This window comes from Polypterus senegalus, chromosome 9, assembly GCF_016835505.1.
Source record: "Polypterus senegalus isolate Bchr_013 chromosome 9, ASM1683550v1, whole genome shotgun sequence".
In the NCBI taxonomy this organism is placed as follows: domain Eukaryota; kingdom Metazoa; phylum Chordata; class Cladistia; order Polypteriformes; family Polypteridae; genus Polypterus; species Polypterus senegalus.
In genome coordinates this window covers 128,731,481-128,756,442 of record NC_053162.1, presented here as the reverse complement: position 1 = coordinate 128,756,442, position 24,962 = coordinate 128,731,481, and the positions used below count along the sequence as shown (strand labels likewise).

The 24,962-nt window shown below is 36.8% G+C and overlaps 1 protein-coding gene across 1 annotated transcript in view; it reads right to left on the bottom strand.

Moving 5' to 3' along the window:
• The window catches only part of LOC120534910, a 64,656-nt gene that overhangs the window by 20,197 nt on the left and 19,497 nt on the right, over positions 1–24,962 (bottom strand). Inside the window, exons 4-7 of the mRNA XM_039762417.1 lie at positions 16,446–16,484; positions 12,501–12,581; positions 4,523–4,561; positions 984–1,064 (exon numbers count right to left, since the gene is read on the bottom strand). Coding sequence (XP_039618351.1) covers positions 984–1,064; positions 4,523–4,561; positions 12,501–12,581; positions 16,446–16,484 — 240 coding nt within the window. The remainder of the gene's footprint in view (positions 1–983; positions 1,065–4,522; positions 4,562–12,500; positions 12,582–16,445; positions 16,485–24,962) is intronic.

Below are 24,962 nucleotides of genomic sequence, written 5' to 3'. Positions count from 1 at the left end.
TATTAAATGTTTTGTTACATGCCAAATGTGCTGAGCCAAAACAAGGCACTTGAAAAATGATTTATAGACTGAGTGATGGATTGTGCTACAACTTTACTAGAAAAAACTTATTATTATCAAAGTCACTCCAGTCAATCCAGTTCAGGGTTGCAACAATCTGCAGCCTATCCTGAAAAACTAGGCGGAAAACAGGAAACAGCCCTTAGCAGGCTGCCACTCTGTAGTAGGGTCTGTCCACTCACATACGGGCCAATTTACAGTCACAGATTAACCTAATCTACCTAAGTTTGTTCATGAGTTTCACAAAAAAGACAATGAAATAAAATAAGTCCAAATGCACACCAAATGTAGAAAATGAATGTGGCTCATCTTCAATAAAAAATGAACAAGTCCAAAAGGAATATCTTTTGAAACCAGGAAAAAATAACAAAACGTAGCATTTAGAATACATATCTTTGAGAATGTGGGAGAAAAATTGGAGTCCTTTAAGGAAACCCTTTGCAGACAAATACAAATGCAACACTGTGAATGACTGAGTGTGGGATTAGAACCCAAAACATACTGGATCCAGTGTTGTGCTACTGTGGTTCCCAGTGCAAAGAATGATTACCATATAAATAAATGTTCAACCATTCATTTATTCAATGAGTGCCTAAACTTTTTACACACTTTAAGGACATCATGAGTTGGTATGAGGCAGGAGCCAGTCCTTGATCTTGCACCCATCTGTGGTGAGTGACCTTTTGCTTAGCCACTCCAGTTGCCTGTAATTTTGCCCCTGGATCCTCTTATCAATATCTGCTCCTGTGCATTATTAATCAGATGGAAGTCATATGATATAAGAGGTAAGAGAAATAAAAATCTTGATTTGAAATCAGTCCAAAAATTACACATAGTGTATGACTTGTGAGCTACAGCATATTAAGCGTTACATTGTATTGTAATATATTTAAATACATGTACTGCAGTTTATGCTTTCTTACCAAATAATTTTTTTTTAGTACTCTTTTCTTCTTTGGTCTTTTCAGAAGTATTGACATCTGAATATACAGCATTAACATGATCTAATTTGGGAAAAAAATAAACAGTACATTAATAAAAAAAAGGTAAAATAGAAAAAACACTATCATTAAATATATTTTTATTTCTATGATATATCAAAATATTATAGACTAATGTCAGCATTTAATATTATTGAAATAAACCACAATGCAGAAGACTACATAACAAAAACTGTGATAATACAGATAGGATGGCTGCACTTAGTGGGTGTATTGACATATGCAAAATAAAAGAGGAGCCAGCTGGAGAACTTTGTTGGTGCAGAAAGAATTGTCTGCAAGTAAACATCAGCAAAACCAAGGAACTGGTTTTTGACTTTCACCAAACAAAAGAGGCTCTGTGTCAGGTCAGTATTCAGAGAGTGAATACAGAGGTGGTCCACTACGATAAGTACTTGGGGGTCCACATCAATGACAGGTTGGGGTACACTCATAACACAGAGAGTAGAGCAGGCTCTTCCTCCTTAGGAGATTGCTTTCCTTTAAGGTGAGAAGTGACATCCTTCACATCCTTTTTTAATCCTGGGATGGCCAGTGCAATCTTCTACACTGTGGTGTGCTGGGCAGGTAACATCACCTCAAGAGAGGCCTACCAAATTAACAAGCTAATTGAAAGGGCGTGCTCAGTTATGGGATACACTCTGGATCACCTGGAGGAAATAACCACTCTCTGACACCCTAAGACTGATGACTTTCAGCGAACAAATCATTCAGCAGAAGTGTAGGATGAAACGCTACTGGGGTTCCTTTATACCAAAGGCAATACGCCTGTATAATGCCTCACTGAGACTGTGAAAGCCCCCTCCTTGAACTGCCACCTTATCGTGGTGGAGGGGTTTGCGTGTCCCAATGATCGTACGAACTCTGTTGTCCGGGGCTTTATGCCCCTGGTAGGGCCACCCAAAGCAAACTGGTCCTAGGTGAGGGATAAAACAAAGAGCGGTTCAACAGACCTTCCATGATGAATGAAAAATTTGGACGGCGTTTTCCCTCACCCGAACGCGGGTTCAACTTAGTTGAACTAATCAAAACTCTGGAACAATTTGTTGTTGCACGTTAGGCAGGCTCCTTCACTAGCTGTCTTTAAATCCTATTTAAAAACACATTTTTACTCTCTAGCTTTTAACCCATTATGATATGTTGGCTATCTGTATACTTTTTATTAAGAATCATTTTAGTTCTTATGTGTTTATGTGTTTCTCTTTAATTTACCCTTCAGTTTCGTGTGTCTAATATGTTGGGTTTTTCTTTTCTTTTTATTGTACAGCACTTTGGTCAGCCTTGATGTTGTTTTTAAAGTGCTTAATAAATAAATAAATTAATTAATTAATTAATTAATAAAATAATCCATTTAACAAGCTGAACAAGAGTGAACAGAGGGTGGGCACAGTGTGATGGTCAAATCTTAAAACACTTTTCACTTTAGCCTGAAAAAGAAGAGTGAAACCACAAAGGAGAGGTGGCAGCCAATAATTTTACAAGCAATGTAGTACCAGTTTCTTTAGCCACTTCCGGACCTTAGCAGAGCTATTGCTATACCAACCTGTAAAGAAGGACAAACTGCTTAATAATCTATAAATAGGAACATGAAATGTTTTTGATTCTTGTAACATGTCAGATATCTTGTTACTTAATATTATTATCTGCTTTTCCTCCAATATTCCAAAGATATGCAGGTTAGGTTCACAGAAAATATATTTATAAAGAAATCATTAAAACAGCAGCACGGTATTACCATTTTGACTGCTTGAACATCTATTTGATTCTTAGTTGATGCTTAATGTCTTATGGAAAACAGTTACATCCTCCACAATACTATCACCAGTCAGGTCTCTCTATATTATGCCACTTATTTCCCTTAAAACTGCAAAAGGTGCAAGGCCGAAAGCTACTGTACATGGTTGAGAAATCAATCTTCATTTAAAAAACTTTACAAACTTGTTCTCTACCTATATGTTATAAATCAGAAATAATAATTATAGCTATTACTATAATCTGTTTTTATTTTTAAGTTTATTTCTGGCACATACAGCAAAAAGCGAATTCAAATCACTTTTAAAAAATATATCAACATTTTTAGTCTTTGATGAAAGCAGCATTTTTGCAATTTCTAATTGCATCTTTGAAGAACTTCATTCCCTTCTGGCAGATGATTATTATAACTTATTTTTTAGCAAGGAGACGATTGTGTTCACTTTTTGTAGAATCTTAAAATAACCACCTCAGTAGTAAACAATATGTTGCATAATCAATGATTCAAATCTCTTTTTTTTGTTTGTTTGCTTTTACTTTTATTTTGGGACTCCATTTTGTTTTTCCATTGGTGAACACTATGTTATAGGGGCAGTAATATTGTTAATTGTTACTATGGCCATTGCCGCCATGTCTTGGTGGCACCAATAAATGTTTTTATCATCTTGCTTTGTTTTTCACATCTATGAATTTTGCTTTGTTTTTTAGTTTTGGTATATCTTGCATCCCTCTGCTGAGGTTCACAGTCCTCACCTGGTTTTCAACATTCCATTTTCTTAATCCCTAAAACACCTTTGCTATTTCCAAGTCTGTTCCTTCATGTAAAAAGTCTCTGGCCAGCAGGAGAAGCATTCTGGTAAAATGTTCCCTTTTAAATAAAGTATATGTTCGTGATGGCATTTCCTGTCCTTATAGCCCAATCTTTCTTAATCCACTACACGCTCTAGCTTTCTGTTGATCACAACTGTCATAGCACTGCTAATTGGGAAAAAATACAGAATTGGGGCATACCAACAAATTAGTCAATCCCTAGGATAAGACAATGATAAGTTATACCAGAAGAATTGAAACTGAAGGTAACAAATTCAGGCAAAATATGGAATTAAACTATTGAGATCAAAGAAAGTGAATATTTGAAATATTTTAAGACTAATGAAGCACATTTTTTAAAATGTTTACAGTTTTAGTTTTGTTTGTTTTTAAACATAAACAACACCTTTGTAATTCTTTAAAAAACCACGCTTTAACTTGTTCAGATATAATTAATTTTTAGATTTAAATTATTATTTTTGTTATATTAAATTGGTCAGAACTTTTGTTTCTCTGTTGCTAAGTATTTTAAGATAATTACAAAAAAGCATGCCAAAATATTTATTGCAGATTGCTCCCCTTCTAAAAGAAATACCCTACAAAAAACAAACGGTATAATGTGCATATTATGTTACTAGTGTGTGTATTTTGGTTTCTTGCAGCTGTTCTGAAAATACACAGACCGCTTCTAAAAATATACAGCAAGATCAGTTGAAAGTGTTGTTATTTTAAATGCATCATGTCCATAAACATAAACAGCAAATATGTATTATAAAAGTTATTTTATTAATCCACATGAAACTTATGATACTTTAATTGCTCATCTATAGCATTCAGTTATCTGATGTGCAGCACTCCCAAACCGTTCAACAGATGACAATAAGTAAATCATAACTTACCTCCCTTTACACTTTTCTTTTTTTCATCTCCTGATTTTCCTAAAAATTGGAACAAGAGAATTTAAAAGAATAAATTTAGTTTAATATGGTAATACAGCACTAGATTATATATTTAGAATTACTTCATTATAAAATATTTTATTTAATAATAATGATAATAGGTGGGCTTGTGATTCTTTATGATCCTTAGAGTAACGCTGGTGGGAGCTTTGTGTTCAAGGTAGGGCCACCCATGGCGGTAAGGTTGAGAGGAAAGGGCCAGACTAAAGGTAGGCCATTACCCACTCTGGCAGAGATATTAAATGTTAAAAATGATTATAACAAGAAATGGGATTCATACTGGCTCAGTTGTCACCCAGAGTTAAAGGGCTGCATTGGTGAATTAGGTAGAGGCCCGTGAACAAAAATTGAGCTACAATCTCCCTTGACTACTAGTGGTAAAAAAACAGCACTGAACCAAGTATGCCTACTGCAATGGCCATTCCACAGGTGTGTGGGCTTGACCACCAGACTCAGACTGCTATGGCTGAACCGGGGACCCTCAAACTCCTGACCACCAAAGCAAGTAAGATCTGCCAGTACACGCAATCGACAAAAGATATTAAGGACTGCATCATGCTTACATATTACACAATTACAGAATTACAAAAAGATGCAACACATTACAGATACAAATTACACACAGCCTTTATAGTCAAATACCCGAACTTACAAATAAATGAGAAAAAAAAATCACAGATTAGCAGTGGACTATCCTCACACATAATCTCATTCCACAAACAGAACTCAAACAAATAAAACATGACATTTCAGCTAACTTAAAGAGACAAATAAGAAATACGAACAACTACACAGTCTCATGTGACAAACAGAAAGATAACAAATTCAACAATGCATTACATAGAACAGTGGACAGTATTGATAATATTACCGATGTACCCACCAAGACAATCTTCATCAAGAACTATGCACTACTATGCAAACTGACAGAGGACACTGAGACAACACTCAATATAATACAATACAATACAATACAATACACAGGAAAATACCCCACTCAGCGTCCCCTTTAGAACAAAGCCACTAAACACAAAGAAACTGTCACTAACAATAAAATTCTCAAATGAAAATATACTTTCACAGCATAGTGACTACACAATACAACACTTCTAGATGTGCAAACAGTATATGCATCTGCAGTCACCACCATCACCCATATTGGAATGAAAAAATGAAACAGAAAAAACATAACAACATTACAGATTATAGAAACCTGCAAAGGAACACCAACTACAAACACAGACTAAGGACATTAGACACGATTTTAGGGCAATTAACACAGTACAAAAAGAACAACATGTCAGGAAAACTGCAAAGAAACTTCCATCAAATATTTAGGAGAATAAAAATAAACATACAACATAATGAACACATATATAACATTTAAATAAAAACTCATAATTAAAACAAAGGCTAAAATGGTACAAAGTACGTATAGTATGAAAACAAGCCAACTCACAGTTCAAAAAATGAAAAACTATTCTACAGACACATACTGAATAACAAATTAACAGAAACCAATGGTCCATCAAAACAAGAAAACCGGCTCTTCCCTCTTGTCTAATGTAGTTCAGCACTGCAGCTTGGATCAAAGAGGAGCAACAAAAGATGGAAGATATAATGAAGATGTACTGCAAGCAGATCACCTTAAAAGATCTCACAGAAATAATAAAGAAAACACTCATCTGGAAGGCACTGGACTTAGATGCAGTTCACGATTTCTAGAATTAGAGTTCACCATTCTGCACTTGGTAGTTGCAGACAAAATGACATACTGTACATATGATATATCCCACAAGAGACACCTCAATTTTTAACAGATGACAAAAGATACATGAAGTCAAAAGACACCACAGATCTCAAAAACTACAGACCTATAATCTGCCTGTCTATGCTTTACAAAATATTTACTGCATGCATAACAAGCAAAGTATATACACACACATGACAGATAATGATATACTTACAGAACAAGTGAAAGGCTGCTGATGGCAACACATGGGTTGTAAGAAATAGCTTTTAATTGATATTCCAGCAGGCATACGAAAAATACAGAAACCCACACAAAGAATTCATTGAATACAAAAAAAGTATTCAACAGTGTCCTACTCACATGGTTAGCACGAATATCACTAATATAAGATACACCTTGTAGTCATGCACTGCCTACAAACACTAATGAGACACCGGAGAACAACACTCTATGTATGTATCAACAACACTTCAACACACACAGGCTCAATGAGATAAGGCTTCTTCCAGGGAGACTCACTTAGCTCTCACTGGTTTTGTTTCGCTCTCAATCCACTATCAAACAGATTGAACAACACACAATATAGTTAGAAAATTCAAAAATCAACACCGGCAATACACCCTATATCATCTATTCTGTATGGATAACATAAAGATTTAAACAGGAACAAAAGTTACTAGAAAGAGTTAAAATGTTTTCACAAGACATATACATGGAGATTAAATTGGAAAATGTAGTGATATTACTGTAGAGAAGGGAATCCTTAGCGTCAATGGGTTTATCCTCAATAATGGCAACTAAATTGAGGCCATGGCAGAAGGGGAACCATACTATTATCTTGGATTCCAACAGGAATACAAAATACAACACAAACAAATCGAATATACTCTTACACAAAAATTTACATCATGTGTTACAAAAATACTAAAAACACACTTACATGCACACCACACAGTTAAAGTCATCAATACATACACCACACCAATGCTCATGTATTCCTTTGAAGTTATACATTGCTCACAAATAGACTTACAACAGCTCCAAAGGAAAACACGAGCACCCTAAAGCAGCCATACAGCAACTCATTCTTCCATGTGCTGAGGCACGTTTGGGTCACATAGACATAATTCCTTTATAAAACATGCACATTATTAACTTAAGAAAATTCTTCTACACAAAACAGCATATATCAACACTACCCAAAGCATGCAGACACAAACTAGTCACGATTTAACCTCCATACCACAGCCAACATCATAGAGGACATAAAACCCACACCACTTAATAAACATTGCATGCTAGACATTCTCATGAACCTGATCAGCCTTGTGTAGATAAGATTGCATCAAATGGATGACTAAGCAGTTGTGACATGTTTAAGAAGGCAGAACGGTTTATACTAGCTGTAAAATATCAATTTATAAACACGAGAAACTACAGAAAATATATTCTTAAGGATACTAGCAAAACAGACAGCATATGCAGATGCGGCCACAAGGAACAAGAAACAATCCAACACATACTTCAGGGTGTAGACTACTGACACAAACAGACACATGGAGACTGCAACACAAACAAGTAGACACATACAAATGATATTATAAATACATCCCCACCACTGTACTAGAAAATAAGGAGAAAGCTCAGACGTATGCAGGTTGATGAGCCTATAGTGTCCTGGATAATGAACTATTTGTCTGTGAGTCTGCAGTTTGTGAGACTCAACAACTGTGTTTCTGATACAGATGTGAACAACGTTGGACCACCACAAGGAACAGTCCTGTCTCCATTTCTCTTCCCTCTGAACACCTTGGATTATAAATATAATTTATATTATAAATGTAATATACAAATAATAATAATATACTATAATATAATATAATCAATTCATGTCACTTGCAGAAATTCTCAGAAGACTCTATGCATATGCAGTGTATTGATAAGGGGGATGAGACAGAGAAGAATAGTTTGTTTTTTGGTGCAAAGAGAATTGTTTACATCTTTAAACCAAGGAGCTTGTTATTGACTTTTGCCACACCAGTCCAATATGTCCAGTGACTATTCAAGGAGTGGATGTAGAGGTGGTTCTCTCCTACAGGTACTCGGGTGTCCACAATAATGACAGGTTGGACTGACCTGGGAACACAGAGGAACTATATGATAAAGGATAGAGCAGGTTCTTCTTCCTTAAGAGACTGTACTCCTTTAATGTGGGGAGTGACATCCTTTACATCTTCCATAACTCTGTGATGACCAGTACAATTTTCCACAATGTGGTGTGTTGGGCTGGTAACTTCACTTCAAGCAAGGCCCACCAAATCACAAGCCAATTAAAAGGACAGGCTCAGTTATGTGCCACATTCTGGACCCACTGGCGGTAGTATCAAAGGAGAAAATTGTAACAGCTGAGTGTCATTATGAACAAAGCTACATATCCACTCTCTGAAACACTAACACTTTCAGCCAAAGAATTACTCAGTTGAAATGTGTCAAGAAATACAACTGGGGCTTCTTTTTACCACAACAGTACGTCTGCATAATGCCTGACTATGACTGTGACAAGCCAAATTTTCCCACAGTGACAAGTAAAGTTCTATGCGCATAAATACAAATACAGAAGGCAGACAGTTTAAATACATGTTAAATACTGAGGAAATTCCCTAACAGTCTGTGTCTTGACTGAAACCCAATATAGGCAGATTTCAAGAATGTATTTTTTAATAATACCGTAATAATGATACATTAATCCACAAGAAAATAAGCTGGTTGTTTATTTTGAAAGGACCCAGTAATGAAGAAAAATGTCAGGTATTTAGAATTAAATCTTTTCAAATTTTCAACAATAATTACATATAGTAATGGTAACAAACTGTTCTTTCTACAAACTGGATTGTTCATATATTGTGTTTAATAAAATCTTAGAAATAGGTTTTCACTCTGAGGTTATATTCTTTATCCCTCAGTTCTTCTAATATCTTCTACTCTCTCATTCAACTATGATTTGTGTTAGAAGTTCTGAATAATTTTAAACTAGTTTCAAATCTTCTGCCTTTTTCAGAAGATTCATATTAGCATGTACAGTATTTTTCGAACCATAAGGCGCACCGGATTATAAAGTGCAATATCAATGAATGGGTCTACTTTCATACATAAGGCGTATCGGATTATAAAGCGCATTCAGCGAAAGAACAGTCAGATAAGTCAAACTTTTTTCAACTCATTCACAATAACTCTCAACATTGTTCAGTTGTAACATAAAATACAAAACAATATACTCACTTTTTCAGTTCATTCCTCTTCCACAAATCCATCAAATTCTTCATCATTAGTGTCTAAGGTAAACAGTTGGGGGATTTCAGCATCAAGCATGCCCAGATCTCTCTCGTCATTATCCAAGTTAGTCTCATTGCTGTTACTTAGCTGTTTAGTGATGATTCCGCCCTTTGTGAAAGCTCGGACGATACTTGAGACGGATACCTGACCCCAGGCATCCACGATCAATTGGCAGATAGTGGCGTAACTTGCCTGGCGTTGCCTTCCTATCTTGGTGAATGTGTTCGTCTTCCGTCATCCAATGCTTCCACGCAGCTCGCAATTTAACTTTGAACGACCTGTTGACACCAATATCTAACGGTTGGAGTTCTTTGGTTAATCCACCCAGAATGATGGCAAGCTCCGAATTAGTTTGCTTCACTTGGATTTTGACAGTATCGGTGAGATGGGCGTGCATGGAGTCGCAGATCAATAGAGACTGAGATTTGTGGAAAAAGCCATCCGGTCTCCTGAAGTAAACTTCTCTCAGCCACTCACTCATCTTCTCCTCGTCCATTACGGCCCTTTGGGTTAGCTTTGATGATGACGCTGGCCAGAAACCTTTCTTTTGGCAAAGTCTTCCTCTTGAAAATGACCATAGGTGGTAGTTTGTGGCCTTTAGCCTGGCAACTGAGAACTACAGTGAAGAATGACTTCTCGTTCCCTGTGGTGCATATAGATATCGTACTGGTTCCTGTTTTCTTGACAGTACAGTTCCAGGGATGTCAAAGGTGAGAGGGACCTCGTTCATGTTGGTGATGTGTTCTGGCCGGATCTTCTTTTCAGTGATCATGTTCTTGCAGTAAGTGTGGAAAATGGCTAGCTTTTCTTCGTAATCCTTTGGCAGTTGCTGCGAGATGGTAGTTCTTGTGTGGATGGAGAGATTACATCTTTTCATAAAACGAAAGCACCAAGAAAGACCTCCTTGAAAGTCAGTGATCTTCACGTCACGTGGTACCGCTATTGCCTTGAGTCGAATAGAGAGTGCAGAGACGCTTCTACCTGCTGTTCTCTGTTCAATAACCCACTGTTCAAGTTTGTCCTCTAACTGTGGCCATCTCGCTTTGTTCCCTCGGAAACTCTGTTTGGCTTTCTTTACTTGGTGCAGGTCATCTTCTTGCTTCCTCCACTTCCGCACCATTGATTCATTAATGTTGAATTCTCTCGCAGCTGCTCTATTCCCATGTTCTACTGCATGCCTGATAGCCTTGAGTTTGAAATCTGCTTTGTAAGCATGTCTCTTAACAGGTGCCATTTTGGGGTCCTAATAAACACACCATAATATTATGCTGAAGTACAGTATGTATTACTCCGCGAGGCCCCTGACTACGGTAGCCATAATGCTCCAACAATCCATCAAGCAGTGCGGCTTCGTAGCTTACTAAAGTCATTCTAAAACATTTTGACAGATTTTTGAGCACCGTGTACCACATAAAATCGGTATGAGGTCAGTAAGCACAACCAGAATTAATACATAAGGCGCACCGGATTATAAGGCGAACTGTGAAATGTACAGTATTTTCCCGACCATAAGGCGCACTTAAAATCCTTTCATTTTATCAAAAATCGACAAAGTGCAGGTAAGTCTTAATAATCATTCAGCCTATAATATTAAATGTTTTGTTATATGCCAAATGTGCTGAGCCAAAACAAGGCACTTGAAAAATGATTTATAGACTGAGTGATGGATTGTGCTACAACTTTACTAGAAAAAACTTATTATTATCAAAGTCACTCCAGTCAATCCAGTTCAGGGTTGCAACAATCTGCAGCCTATCCTGACAAACTAGGTGGAAAACAGGAAACAGCCCTTAGCAGGCTGCCACTCTGTAGTAGGGTCTGTCCACTCACATACGGGCCAATTTACAGTCACAGATTTACCTAATCTACACATTTTACTGCCTCTGGGTGAATAATGAGGTAGGCAGAAAGACAGCCCAGTGGAACAAGAGAAGACCAAACCACAAAAACCACCACAACCAATACATAAATCAAAACTCAATGTCAAAAAAATCCAGTAACCCGAGTGTCAAAAACAAGAGCACTTAGAAAAGGTTTTTTTTAAAAGGTATCTAAAAACTTCGGCTGTTGTAATATAATACATTTTACCGTGGTTTGTTAAGTTTGTTCATGAGTTTCATGAAAAAGACAATGAAATAAAATAAGTCCAAATGCACACCAAAAGTAGAAAATGAATGTGGCTCATCCTCAATAAAAAATGAACAAGTCCAAAAGAAATATCTTTTGAAACCAGGAAAAAATAACAAAATGTAGCATTTAGAATACATATCTTTGAGAATGTGGGAGAAAAATTGGAGTCCTTTAAGGAAACCCTTTGCAGACAAATACAAATGCAACACTGTGAATGACTTAGTGTGGGATTAGAACCCAAAACATACTGGATCCATGTTGCAGCAGTGTTGTGCTACTGTGGTTCCCAGTGCAAAGAATGATTACCATATAAATAAATGTTCAACCATTCATTTATTCAATGAGTGCCTAAACTTTTTTACACACTTTAAGGACATCATGAGTTGGTCCCTAACCCAGCAGTACTAAGTACGAGGCAGGAGCCAGTCCTTGATCTTGCACCCATCTGTGGTGAGTGACCTTTTGCTTAGCCACTCCAGTTGCCTGTAATTTTGCTCCTGGCTCCTCTTATCAATATCTGCTCCGGTGCATTATTAATCAGATAGAAGTCGTATGATATACGAGGTAAGAGAAATAAAAATCTTCATTTGAAATCAGTCCAAAAATTACACATAGTGTATGACTTGTGAGCTACAGCATATTAAGCGTTACATTGTATAGTAATATATTTAAATACATGTACTGCAGTTTATGCTTTCTTACCAAATAATTTTTTTTTAGTACTCTTTTCTTCTTTGGTCTTTTCAGAAGTATTGACATCTGAATATACGGCATCAACATGATCTAATTTGGGAAAAAAATAAACATAAATTAATAAAAAAAAAAGGTAAAATAGAAAAAACACTATCATTAAATATATTTTTATTTCTATGATATATCAAAATATTATAGACTAATGTCAGCATTTAATATTATTGAAATAAACCAGAATGCAGAAGACTAGATAACAAAAACAGTGATAATACAGATAGGATGGATGCACTTAGTGGGTGTATTGACATATGCAAAATAAAAGAGGAGCCAGCTGGAGAACTTCATTGGTGCAGAAAGAATTGTCTGCAAGTAAACATCAGCAAAACCAAGGAACTGGTTATTGACTTTCACCAAACAAAAGAGACTCTGTGTCAGGTCAGTATTCAGAGAGTGAATATAGAGGTGGTCCACTACTATAAGTACTTGGGGGTCCACATCAATAACAAGTTGGGCTACTCTCATAACACAGAGAGTAGAGCAGGCTCTTCCTCCTTAGGAGATTGCTTTCCTTTACGGTGAGAAGTGACATCCTTCACATCCTTTTCAATCCTGGGATGGCCAGTGCAATCTTCTACACTGTGGTGTGCTGGGCTGGTAACATCACCTCAAGAGAGGCCTACCAAATTAACAAGCTAATTGAAAGGGCGTGCTCAGTTATGGGATACACTCTGGATCCCCTGGAGGTAATAACCCCTCTCTGACACCCTAAGACTGATGACTTTCAGCGAACAAATCATTCAGCAGAAGTGTAGGATGAAACGCTACTGGGGTTCCTTTATACCAAAGGCAATACGCCTGTATAATGCCTCACTGAGACTGTGAAAGCCCCCTCCTTGAACTGCCACCTTATCGTGGTGGAGGGGTTTGCGTGTCCCAATGATCGTACGAACTCTGTTGTCCGGAGCTTTATGCCCCTGGTAGGGCCACCCAAAGCAAACTGGTCCTAGGTGAGGGATGAAACAAAGAGCGGTTCAACAGACCTTCCATGATGAATGAAAAATTTGGACGGCGTTTTCCCTCACCCGAACGCGGGTTCAACTTAGTTGAACTAATCAAAACTCTGGAACAATTTGTTGTTGCACGTTAGGCAGGCTCCTTCACTAGCTGTCTTTAAATCCTATTTAAAAACACATTTTTACTCTCTAGCTTTTAACCCATTATGATATGTTGGCTATCTGTATACTTTTTATTAAGAATCTTTTTAGTTCTTATGTGTTTATGTGTTTCTGTTTCATTTACCCTTCAGTTTCGTGTGTCTAATATGTTGGGTTTTTCTTTTTTTTTATTGTACAGCACTTTGGTCAGCCTTGATGTTGTTTTTAAAGTGCTTAATAAAAAAATAAATTAATTAATAAATAAAATAATCCATTTAACAAGCTGAACAAGAGTGAACAGAGGGTGGGCACAGTGTGATGGTCAAATCTTAAAACACTTTTCACTTTAGCCTGCAAAAGAAGAGTGAAACCACAAAGGAGAGGTGGCAGCCAATAATTTTACAAGCAATGTAGTACCAGTTTCTTTAGCCACTTCCTGACCTTAGCAGAGCTATTGCTATACCAACCTGTAAAGAAGGACAAACTGCTTAATAATCTATAAATAGGAACATGAAATGTTTTTGATTATTGTAACATGTCAGATATCTTGTTACTTAATATTATTATCTGCTTTTCCTCCAATATTCCAAAGATATGCAGGTTAGGTTCACAGAAAATATATTTATAAATAAATCATTAAAACAGCAGCACGGTATTACCATTTTGACTGCTTGAACATCTATTTGATTCTTAGTTGATGCTTAATGTCTTATGGAAAACAGTTACATCCTCCACAATACTATCACCAGTCAGGTCTCTCTATATTATGCCACTTATTTCCCTTAAAACTGCAAAAGGTGCAAGGCCGAAAGCTACTGTACATGGTTGAGAAATCAATCCTCATTTAAAAAACTTTAGCAACTTGTTCTCTACCTATATGTTATAAATCAGAAATAATAATTATAGCTATTACTATCATCTGTTTTTATTTTTAAATTTATTTCTGGCACATACATCCAAAAGCGAATTCAAATCACTTTTAAAAAATATATCAACATTTTTAGTCTTTGATGAAAGCAGCATTTTTGCAATTTCTAATTGCATCTTTGAAGAACTTCATTCCCTTCTGGCAGATGATTATTATAATTTATTTTTAGCAAGGAGACAATTGTGTTCACTTTTTGTAGAATCTTAAAATAACCACCTCAGTAGTAAACAATATGTTGCATAATCAATGGTTCAAATCTCTTTTTTTGTTTGTTTGCTTTTACTTTTATTTTGGGACTCCATTTTGTTTTTCCATTGGTGAACACTATGTTATAGGGGCAGTAATATTGTTAATTGTTACTATGGCCATTGCCGCCATGTCTTGGTGGCACCAATACATTGTTTTATCATCTTGCTTTGTTTTTCACATCTTTGAATTTTGCTTTGTTTTTTAGTTTTGGTATATATTGCATCCCTCTGCTGAGGTTCACAGTCCTCACCAGGTTTTCAACAATCCATTTTCTTAATCCCTAAAACACCTTTGCTATTTCCAAGTCTGTTCCTTCATTTAAAAAGCCTCTGGCCAGCAGGAGAAGCATTCTGGTAAAATGTTCCCTTTTAAATAAAGTATATGTTCGTGATTGCATTTCCTGTCCTTATAGCCCAATCTTTCTTAATCCACTACACGCTCTAGCTTTCTGTTGATCACAACTGTCATAGCACTGCTAATTGGGAAAAAATACAGAATTGGGGCATACCAACAAATTAGTCAATCCCTAGGATAAGACAATGATAAGTTATACCAGAAGAATTGAAACTGAAGGTAACAAATTCAGGCAAAATATGGAATTAAACTATTGAGATCAAAGAAAGTGAATATTTGAAATATTTTAAGACTAATGAAGCACATTTTTTAAATGTTTACAGTTTTAGTTTTGTTTGTTTTTAAACATAAACAACACCTTTGTAATTCTTTAAAAAACCACGCTTTAACTTGTTCAGATATAATTAATTTTTAGATTTAAATTATTATTTTTGTTATATTAAATTGGTCAGAACTTTTGTTTCTCTGTTGCTAAGTATTTTAAGATAATTACAAAATAGCATGCCAAAATATTTATTGCAGATTGCTCCCCTTCTAAAAGAAATACCCTACAAAAAACAAACTGTATAATGTGCATATTATGTTACTAGGGTGTGTATTTTGGTTTCTTGCAGCTGTTCTGAAAATACACAGACTGCTTCTATTTAAATTTTAAAAATATGCAGCAAGATGAGTTCAAAGTGTTGTTATTTTAAATGCATCATGTCCTTTATACAACATGCTGGGTATGTGCACTTTGAAGAAAATATACAAGTAGTTCATAACTGATTCATAAATGGAAATAAAATATTTTAACTCTAACCACAAGCTGATAGATGTTATCTTACTATATTAAGCTCCCAAAACAACAACAGCAAGAATCTGTATGAAGCTTTTGCTGCATTTTAGCCTTACAGAAAATGGCCATCTAATATGCTGTAATGTATAAGAAAAGCATTTGTGTAGTAAGTGTATGAAAGTATTGACTGCTCAGCTTTAACTGTCAGAAAGAGATTTAATTAATTGCTTATGGTAATTGAGACTCTTACAGAAGAGACCTTGCCAGAACAAAATAGAGATACAAAACATACAGGCAAAACGTAGATATTAATGTAAAATAAACTGACTGTGATAACTGTACTATAAACAGCAAATATGTATTATATGAATTATTTTATTAATCCACATGAAACTTATGATACTTTAATTCCTTATCTATAGCATGCAGTTATCTGATGTGCAGCACTCCCAAACCGTTCAACAGATGACAATAAGTAAAACATAACTTACCTCCCTTTACACTTTTCTTTTTTTCATCTCCTGACTTTCCTTAAAATTGGAAGAAGAGAATTTAAAAGAATACATTTAGTTAAAGATGATAATACAGCACTAGATTATATATTTATAATTACGTCATTATAAAATATTATATTTTATAATAATGATAATAGGTGGCCTTGTGATTCTTTATGATCCTTAGAGTAACGCTGGTGGGAGCTTTGTGTTCCTGGTAGGGCAACCCATGGCGGTAAGGTTTAGAGGAAAGGGCCAGACTAAAGGTAGGCCATTACCCACTCTGGCAGAAATATTAAATGTTAAAAATGATTATAACAAGAAATGAAATTCATACTGGCTCTGTTGTCACCCAGAGTTAAAGGGCTGCATTGGTGAATTAGGTAGAGGCCCATGAACAAAAATTGAGCTACAATCTCCCTTGACTACTAGTGATAAAAAAAACAGCACTGAAACAAGTATGCCTACTGCAATGGCCACTCCACAGGTGTGTGGGCTTGACCACCAGACTCAGACTGCTATGGCTGAACCGGGGACCCTCAAACTCCTGACCACCAAAGCAAGTAAGATCTGCCAGTACACGCAATCAACAACAGATTAGCAGTGGACTGTCCTCACACATAACCTCATTCCACAAACAGAACTCAAACAAATAAAACATGATATTTCTGCTAACTTAAAGAGACAAACAAGAAATACGAACAACTACACATTCTCGTGACAAACAAAAAGATAACAAATATAACAATGCACTCCATAGAACAGTGGACAGTATTGATAATATTACCGATGTACCCACCAAGACAATCTTCATCAAGAACTATGCACTACCATGCAAACTGACAGAGGACACTGAGACAACACTCAATACAATACAATACAATACACAGGAAAATACCCCACTCAGCGTCACCTTTAGAACAAAGCCACTAAACACAAAGAAACTGTCACTAACAATAAAATTCTCAAATGAAAATATACTTTCACAGCATAGTGACTACACAATACAACACTTCCAGATGTGCAAACAGTATATGCATCTGCAGTCACCACCATCACCCTTATTGGAATGAAAAAATGAAATAGAAAAAACATAACAACATTACAGATTATAGAAACCTGCAAGGGAACACCAACTAGAAACACAGACTGAGGACATTAGACATGACTTTAGGGTAATTAACACAGTACAAAAAGAACAACATGTCAGGAAAACTGCAAAGAAACTTCCATCAAATATTTAGGAGAATAAAAATAAACATCCAACATAATGAACACATATATAACATTTAAATAAAAACTCATAGTTAAAACAAAGTCTAAAATGGTACAAAGTACTGTATGTATAGTATGAAAACAAGCCAACTCACAGTTCAAAAAAAATGAAAAACTATTCTACAGACACATACTGAATAACAAATTAACAGAAACCAATGGTCCACCAAAACAGGAAAACCGGCTCTTCCCTCTTGTCTACTGTAGTTCAGCACTGCAGCTTGGATCAAAGAGGAGCAACAAAAGATGGAAAATATAATGCAGATGTACTGCAAGCAGGTCACCTTAACAGATCTCACAGAAATAATAAAGAAAACACTCATCTGGAAGGCACTGGACTTAGATGCAGTTCATAATTTCTGGAATAAGAGTTCACCACTCTGCACTTGGTAGTTGCAGACAAAATGACATACATATAGGTCAAATCACTAAATCTAACTTTCTCTCTTTCTTTCCTAGGTGACGAAGCGGAAGCGGAAGTAGAAGCAGACAATGGCCGACAGTGAGATGAATCGCGTTGCCATCGTTGTCGAGGAACTCCAGGCACTCGACAAACAGATTCAGAAACTCCTGTCTAGACGAAGGTACCTCAGAGACTTGAAGACTCGGCTGCTGGACAAACCACACCAAACAACTAAGCGGTAACATCAACCCCACCTCGTGCCGCTCAAGTCCAAGGGCAAGTAAGCTTCGCCCCCGCGCCTCGTAGGAACAACGCTGATGAAGACCTCGACGGGTTTCAGCTTTGCAGGCGGGGGTTCAAGGCTAGAACACCTCCAGCGGCACAGGCGAGCATTCAAATCCAGAATCGATTCGACCCTCTCCGCGTCACCAGTCTGCCTTCAACCCCGGGTGATATAATCGTGGTAGGTGATTCCATTGTACGAAACCTGAATATCACGTGCCCTAATCAAAAATCCTTTGTTTCTTGTTTTCCCGGTGCTCGAGTTCGAGATGTGATGAGGCGGGCGCCGACCTTCTACCAGAAGCACAAGAGGGCAATTGGATCCATCATTCTACATGCCGGCGTAAGCGACATAAGGCACCGAGAGTCAGAGGTTCTCAAGGCTGACTTCGCAGCACTAGTTGAAGACACGAAGGAGAGGACCCCATCCGCAAAAATCTTCATCTCGGGTCCACTACCTCTCGTCAGGCGATCGCATGAATACTACAGTCGTCTGCTGGGTTTAAACAACTGGCTGAGAGGCTTCTGCGAGAATCAAGACATCGGGTTTATAGACAACTGGGATCTTTTTTGGGAAAGGCCGTGCTTCTTCAAGCGGGATGGACTGCATCCGAATAGATTTGGCCCGGGTCCTCTCCGAAAACATCGCTAAGGTAATTCGTCTATCTTGACTGTCTACTTCTACTGCTAACCCCTTACGTAATGCTACTGGTTTGATAGGACATAATGGCTTAACAGAGTCTTCCGTTAAAGTGCACATCATTAATAATCTAATAACAAATCTTAATGCGTAAAAATCTAGGCAGTGCGGCAAAACACCAATAATTTAATTGAAATTACTACTTCAGATCAACACTGCATTAAGACTATAAAAACGGATTGTAGATTACATAAAAAGTACACACAGAGCGGCGTTAACAAAAATAACTTAATTTTTGTTCCGATTACCGATAACACGCATAAAATTCAGCTCTGCCCTTCAGAAACATTAAATATGGCACTATTAAATGTTAGAGCTTTAACTAACAAGACATTTTTTATAAACGATCTTATTAGTGATAGAAACATTGATTTTATTGCGCTAAATGAAACATGGCTTAATTCAATGGGGCGGTTTTTAATCGAATCTGCGCCTCGGATTACAGTTTTACTCGTGCGACCGCCAGGGAAAAGGGGCGGTTTGGCAAACATTTACTCGAGCGATTAAAATGTAAAGATGTTAGTTTTGGTAAATTTAAGTCCTTTGAGTATCTCGCCGTTGTTATTCATGGAGATTCTCACGTTCTCGTATTATCCGTGTATAGACCTCCTAAATATAACGCGTCTTTCCTTGAGGAATTCTCTGACTTAATGTCAATTTTAGTTACAAACTATGATGCACTCTTAATAGTCGGCGACTTTAACTTTCATGTCGACAATCAGTGTGACCAAAAGGTAAAGGAATTCATGAACCTCCTGGACTCTTTTGATTTGAGGCAGCTCGTAAATCAGCCTACACATAAAGCAGGTCATACGTTAGACTTAGTGATTACTAAAGGACTTAAAGTTGATATAAAGCAGGTCACTGATATCGGTCTATCAGACCATTTCCTTCTACTATTTAATATAGAAATAAAGATAGAAAACGCTCATGAGAAGCATTTTGTTAACAAACGCTTCTTTGACTCATCAGCAGCTTTAAAGCTTACAACTATTCTAAGCAATCAGTCCGTTTATAATGCCAGCTATAATAGCGAGGATAATGTAAATAGTAAAGTGGAAAACTTTAATTCTAAAGTAAGAACTGCTGTTGACATAGTTGCACCTGAAAAGACAGTTAAAAATCCTCTAGTACTGTTATTCCATGGAAGACCCAAAGAGTGTCTGATTTAAAAGAACATGTCGTAGAGCTGAGCGTAAATGGAGGAAAACTAAACTAACTATCCACTATGAAATATTAAAAGTTAAAATAACAGAATACAATAACACTGTCCGTCTTGAGAGGCTGCTATTTCTCTAATATTATAAATAACAATGCTAGTAATCCCAGAGTCTTATTTTCAACAATTGACCGTCTGTTAAACCCAGGTAACACAAAGGAATGCCCCAGAATACTTCCAGTGAAACCTGTGAGAACATTGCTGTATTTTTCACTCAAAAAATTAATGATATTAGAGATAACATAGTATATCTCCCCAACACTGCAGAACCTCCAAAGCCCCGGTACTCCGTTATAAACAAATTAAATGCTTTCACCAGGATAGATTTACCTGAATTACATAGTATAATCTCTCAACTGAAACCTCCACCTGCGTCCTTGACCCAATACCAACCAGGTTTTTCAAAGAAATATCAGGCGTCTAATTGACAATATTCTGGACATAGTAAATTGTCATTAGATACGGGGTCTTTCCAGACTGTCTTAAGACTGCTGTAGTTAAGCCCCTTCTTAAGAAACATAATCTTGACCCCTCTGCCTTTGAAAATTTTAGACCCATTTCTAACCTGCCCTTCTTAAGTAAAATTTAGAGAAGGCAGTCATTATGCAGTTAAATGACCACCTAAATAAACATGCTATTCTTGATACTTTCAGTCAGGCTTCAGAACAAATCACAGTACAGAAACTGCACTTGTTAAAGTAGTAAATGACTTGGGGTAAATGCAGACAGAGGCCATTTATCTGTTCTCATCCTCTTAGATCTGAGTGCTGCATTTGACACCATTGATCATAATATTCTTAGAAATCGCCTTAGTCAATGGGTGGGCCTCTCTGGCAGTGTCTTAAATTGGTTTGAATCCTACCTGGCAGGGAGAAAATTCTTTGTGAGTTGTGGTAATCAAATCTCAAAGACACATGATATCCGATATGGTGTTCCACAAGGCTCTATCCTGGGTCCGCTGTTATTCTCAATCTATATGCTTCCGTTAGGTCAGATTATCTCAGGTTACAACGTGAGCTACCACAGCTATGCTGATGACACACAGCTGTACTTATCAATAGCACCTGATGACTCCGACTCTTTCGATACACTAACACAATGTCTTACTGGTATTTCTGAATGGATGAATAGTAATTTTCTCAAACTAAATAAAGAAAACTGAAATTTTGGTAATTGGCAATAATGGATTCAGCGAGGTTATCAGAAATAAACTTAATGCACTAGGATTAAAAGTTAAGACGGAAGTAAAAATTTAGGGGTAACCGTTGACTGTAATCTGAATTTTAAATCGCATATTCATCAGACCACTAGGACAGCATTTTTCATTTAAGAAACATAGCTAAAGTTAGACCTCTTATATCATTGAAAGATGCTGAGAAATTAATTCACGCTTTTGTTTTCAGTAGACTAGATTACTGTAACGCACTCCTCTCAGGACTACCCAAAAAGACATAAATCATTTGCAACGAGTGCAGAATGCAGCTGCTAGAATCCTAACTGGGAAAAGAAAATCCGAACACATTTCTCCAGTTTTGATGTCACTACACTGGTTGCCTGTGTCATTCAGGATTGACTTTAAAATACTGCTTATGGTTTATAAAGCCTTAAATAATCTCGCTCCATCTTATATATCGGAATGCCTGACACGTTATATTCCAAATCGTAACCTTAGATCTTCAAATGAGTGTCTCCTTATAATTCCAAAAGCTAAACTTAAAAGAAGTGGTGAGGCGGCCTTCTGCTGCTATGCACCTAAAATCTGGAATAGCCTGCCAATAGGAATTCGCCAGGCAAATACAGTAGAGCACTTTAAAACACTGCTGAAAACACATTACTTTAACATGGCCTTTTTATAACTTCACTTTAACTTAATACTGATACTCTGTATGTTCAATTCTTCATAATAACTATTCATGGTGGCTCTAAAATCCATACTGACCCCTACTCTCTCTTCTGTTTCTTTTTCCGGTTTCTTTGTGGTGGCGGCCTGCCCACCACCACCTACTCAAAGCATCATGATGCTCCAACAATGATGGACTGAAAGCCAGAAGTCTACGTGACCATCATCATCAGGTCCTTCCATGAAAATATGATGATTTATGTTAGGTAGAATGCCCAGAGGGGACTGGGCGGTCTCTTGGTCTGGAACCCTACAGATTTTATTTTTTCTCCAGCTTTGGAGTTTTTTGTTTTTCTGTCCACCCTGGCCATCGGACCTTACTCTTATTCTATGTTAATTAATGTTGACTTATGTTTATTTTTATTGTGTCTTCTATTTTTCTATTCATTTTGTAAAGCACTTTGAGCTACATTTTTTTTGTATGAATATGTGCTATATAAATAAATGTTGATTGATTGATTGATTGATGATATATCCCACAAGAGGCACCTCAGTTTTTAACAGAGGGCATCAGATACATGAAGTCAAAAGACACCACAGATCTCAAAAACTACAGACCTATAATCTGTCTGTCTATGGTTTACAAAATATTTACTGCATGCATAACAAGCAAAATATATACACACACATGACAGATAATGATATACTTACAGAACAAGTGAAAGGCTGCTGATGGCAACACATGGGTTGTAAGAAACAGCTTTTAATTGATATTCCAGCAGGCATACGAAAAATACAGAAACCTACACAAAGAATTCATTGAATACAAAAAAGTATTCAACAGTGTCCTCCTCACAGCTAGTACGAATATCACTAATATAAGATACACGTTGTAGTCATGCACTGCCTACAAACACTAATGGGACACCGGAGAACAACACTCTATGTATGTATCAACAACACTTCAACACACACAGGCTCAATGAGATAAGGCTTCTTCCAGGGAGACTCACTTAGCCCTCACTGGTTTTATTTCGCTCTCAATCCATTATTAAACAGATTGAACAACACACAATATAGTTAGAAAATTCAAAAATCAACACCGGCAATACACCCTATCTCATCTATTCTGTATGGATAACATAATAATATAAACAGGAACAAAAATTACTAGAAATAGTTAAAATGTATTCACAAAACATACACATGGAGATTAAATTGGAAAATGTAGTGAAATTATTGTAGAGAAGGGAATCCTTAGAGTCAATGGGTTTATCCTCGATAATGGCAACTAAATTGAGGCCATGGCAGAAGGGGAACCATACTATTATCTTGGATTCCAACAGGAATACAAAATACAACACAAACAAATCGAATATACTCTTACACAAAAATTTACATCATGTGTTTCAAAAATACTAAAAACACACTTACATGCACACCACACAGTTAAAGTCATCAATACATACACCACACCAATGTTCATGTATTCCTTTGAAGTTATACATTGTTCACAAATAGACTTACAACAGCTCCAAAGGAAAACACGAGCACCCTAAAGCAACCATACAGCAACTCACTCTTCCATGTGCTGAGGCACGTTTGGGTCACATAGACATAATTCCTTTATAAAGCATGCACATTAATAATTTAAGAAAATTCTTCTACACAAAACAGCATATATCAACACAACCCAAAGCATTAGTCTATGCCGACACAAACTAGTCACCATTTAACCTCCATACCACAGCCAACATCATAGAGGACATAAAACCCACACCACTTAATAAACATTGCATGCTAGACATTCTCATGAACCTGATCAGCCTTGTGTAGATAAGATTGCATCAAATGGATGACTAAGCAGCTGTGACATGTTTAAGAAGGCAGAACGGTTTATACTAGCTGTAAAATATCAATTTATAAACATGACAAACTACAGAAAATATATTCTTAAAGATGCTAGCAATACAGACAGCATATGCAGATGCAGCCACAAGGAACAAGAAACAATCCAACACATACGTCAGGGTGTAGACTACTGACACAAACAGACTTTCTGAACAGACGCATGGAGACTGCAACACAAACAAGTAGACACATACAAACGATATTATAAGTACATCCCCACCACTGTACTAGAAAATGAGGAGAAAGCTCAGACGTATGCAGGTTGATGAGCCTATAGTGTCCTGGATAATGGACTATCTGTCTGTGAGTCTGCAGTTTGTGAGACTCAACAACTGTGTTTCTGATACAGGTGTGAACAACATTGGACCACCACAAGGAACAGTCCTGTCTCCTTTTCTCTTCCCTCTGAACACCTTGGATTATAAATATAATACCAATTCATGTCACTTGCAGAAACTTTCAGAAGACTCTACGTGTAAGCAATGTATTGATAAAGGGGATGAGACAGAGAGGAATACTTTGTTTTTTGGTGCAAAGAGAATTGTTTACATCTTAACATCAGCAAAACCAAGGAGCTTGTTATTGACTTTTGCCACACCAGTCCTGTCCAATATGTCCAGTGACTATTGAAAGAGTGGATGTAGAGGTGGTTCTCTCCTACAGGTACTCGGGTGTCCACATTAATGACAGGTTGGACTGACCTGGGAACACAGAGGAACTACAGTATATGATAATGGGTAGAGCAGGTTCTTCTTCCTTAAGAGACTGTACTCCTTTAATGTGGGGAGTGACTTCCTTTACATCTTCCATAACACTGTGATGACCAGTACAATTTTCCACAATGTGGTGTGTTGGGCTGGTAACACTTAATTTCAAGCAAGGCT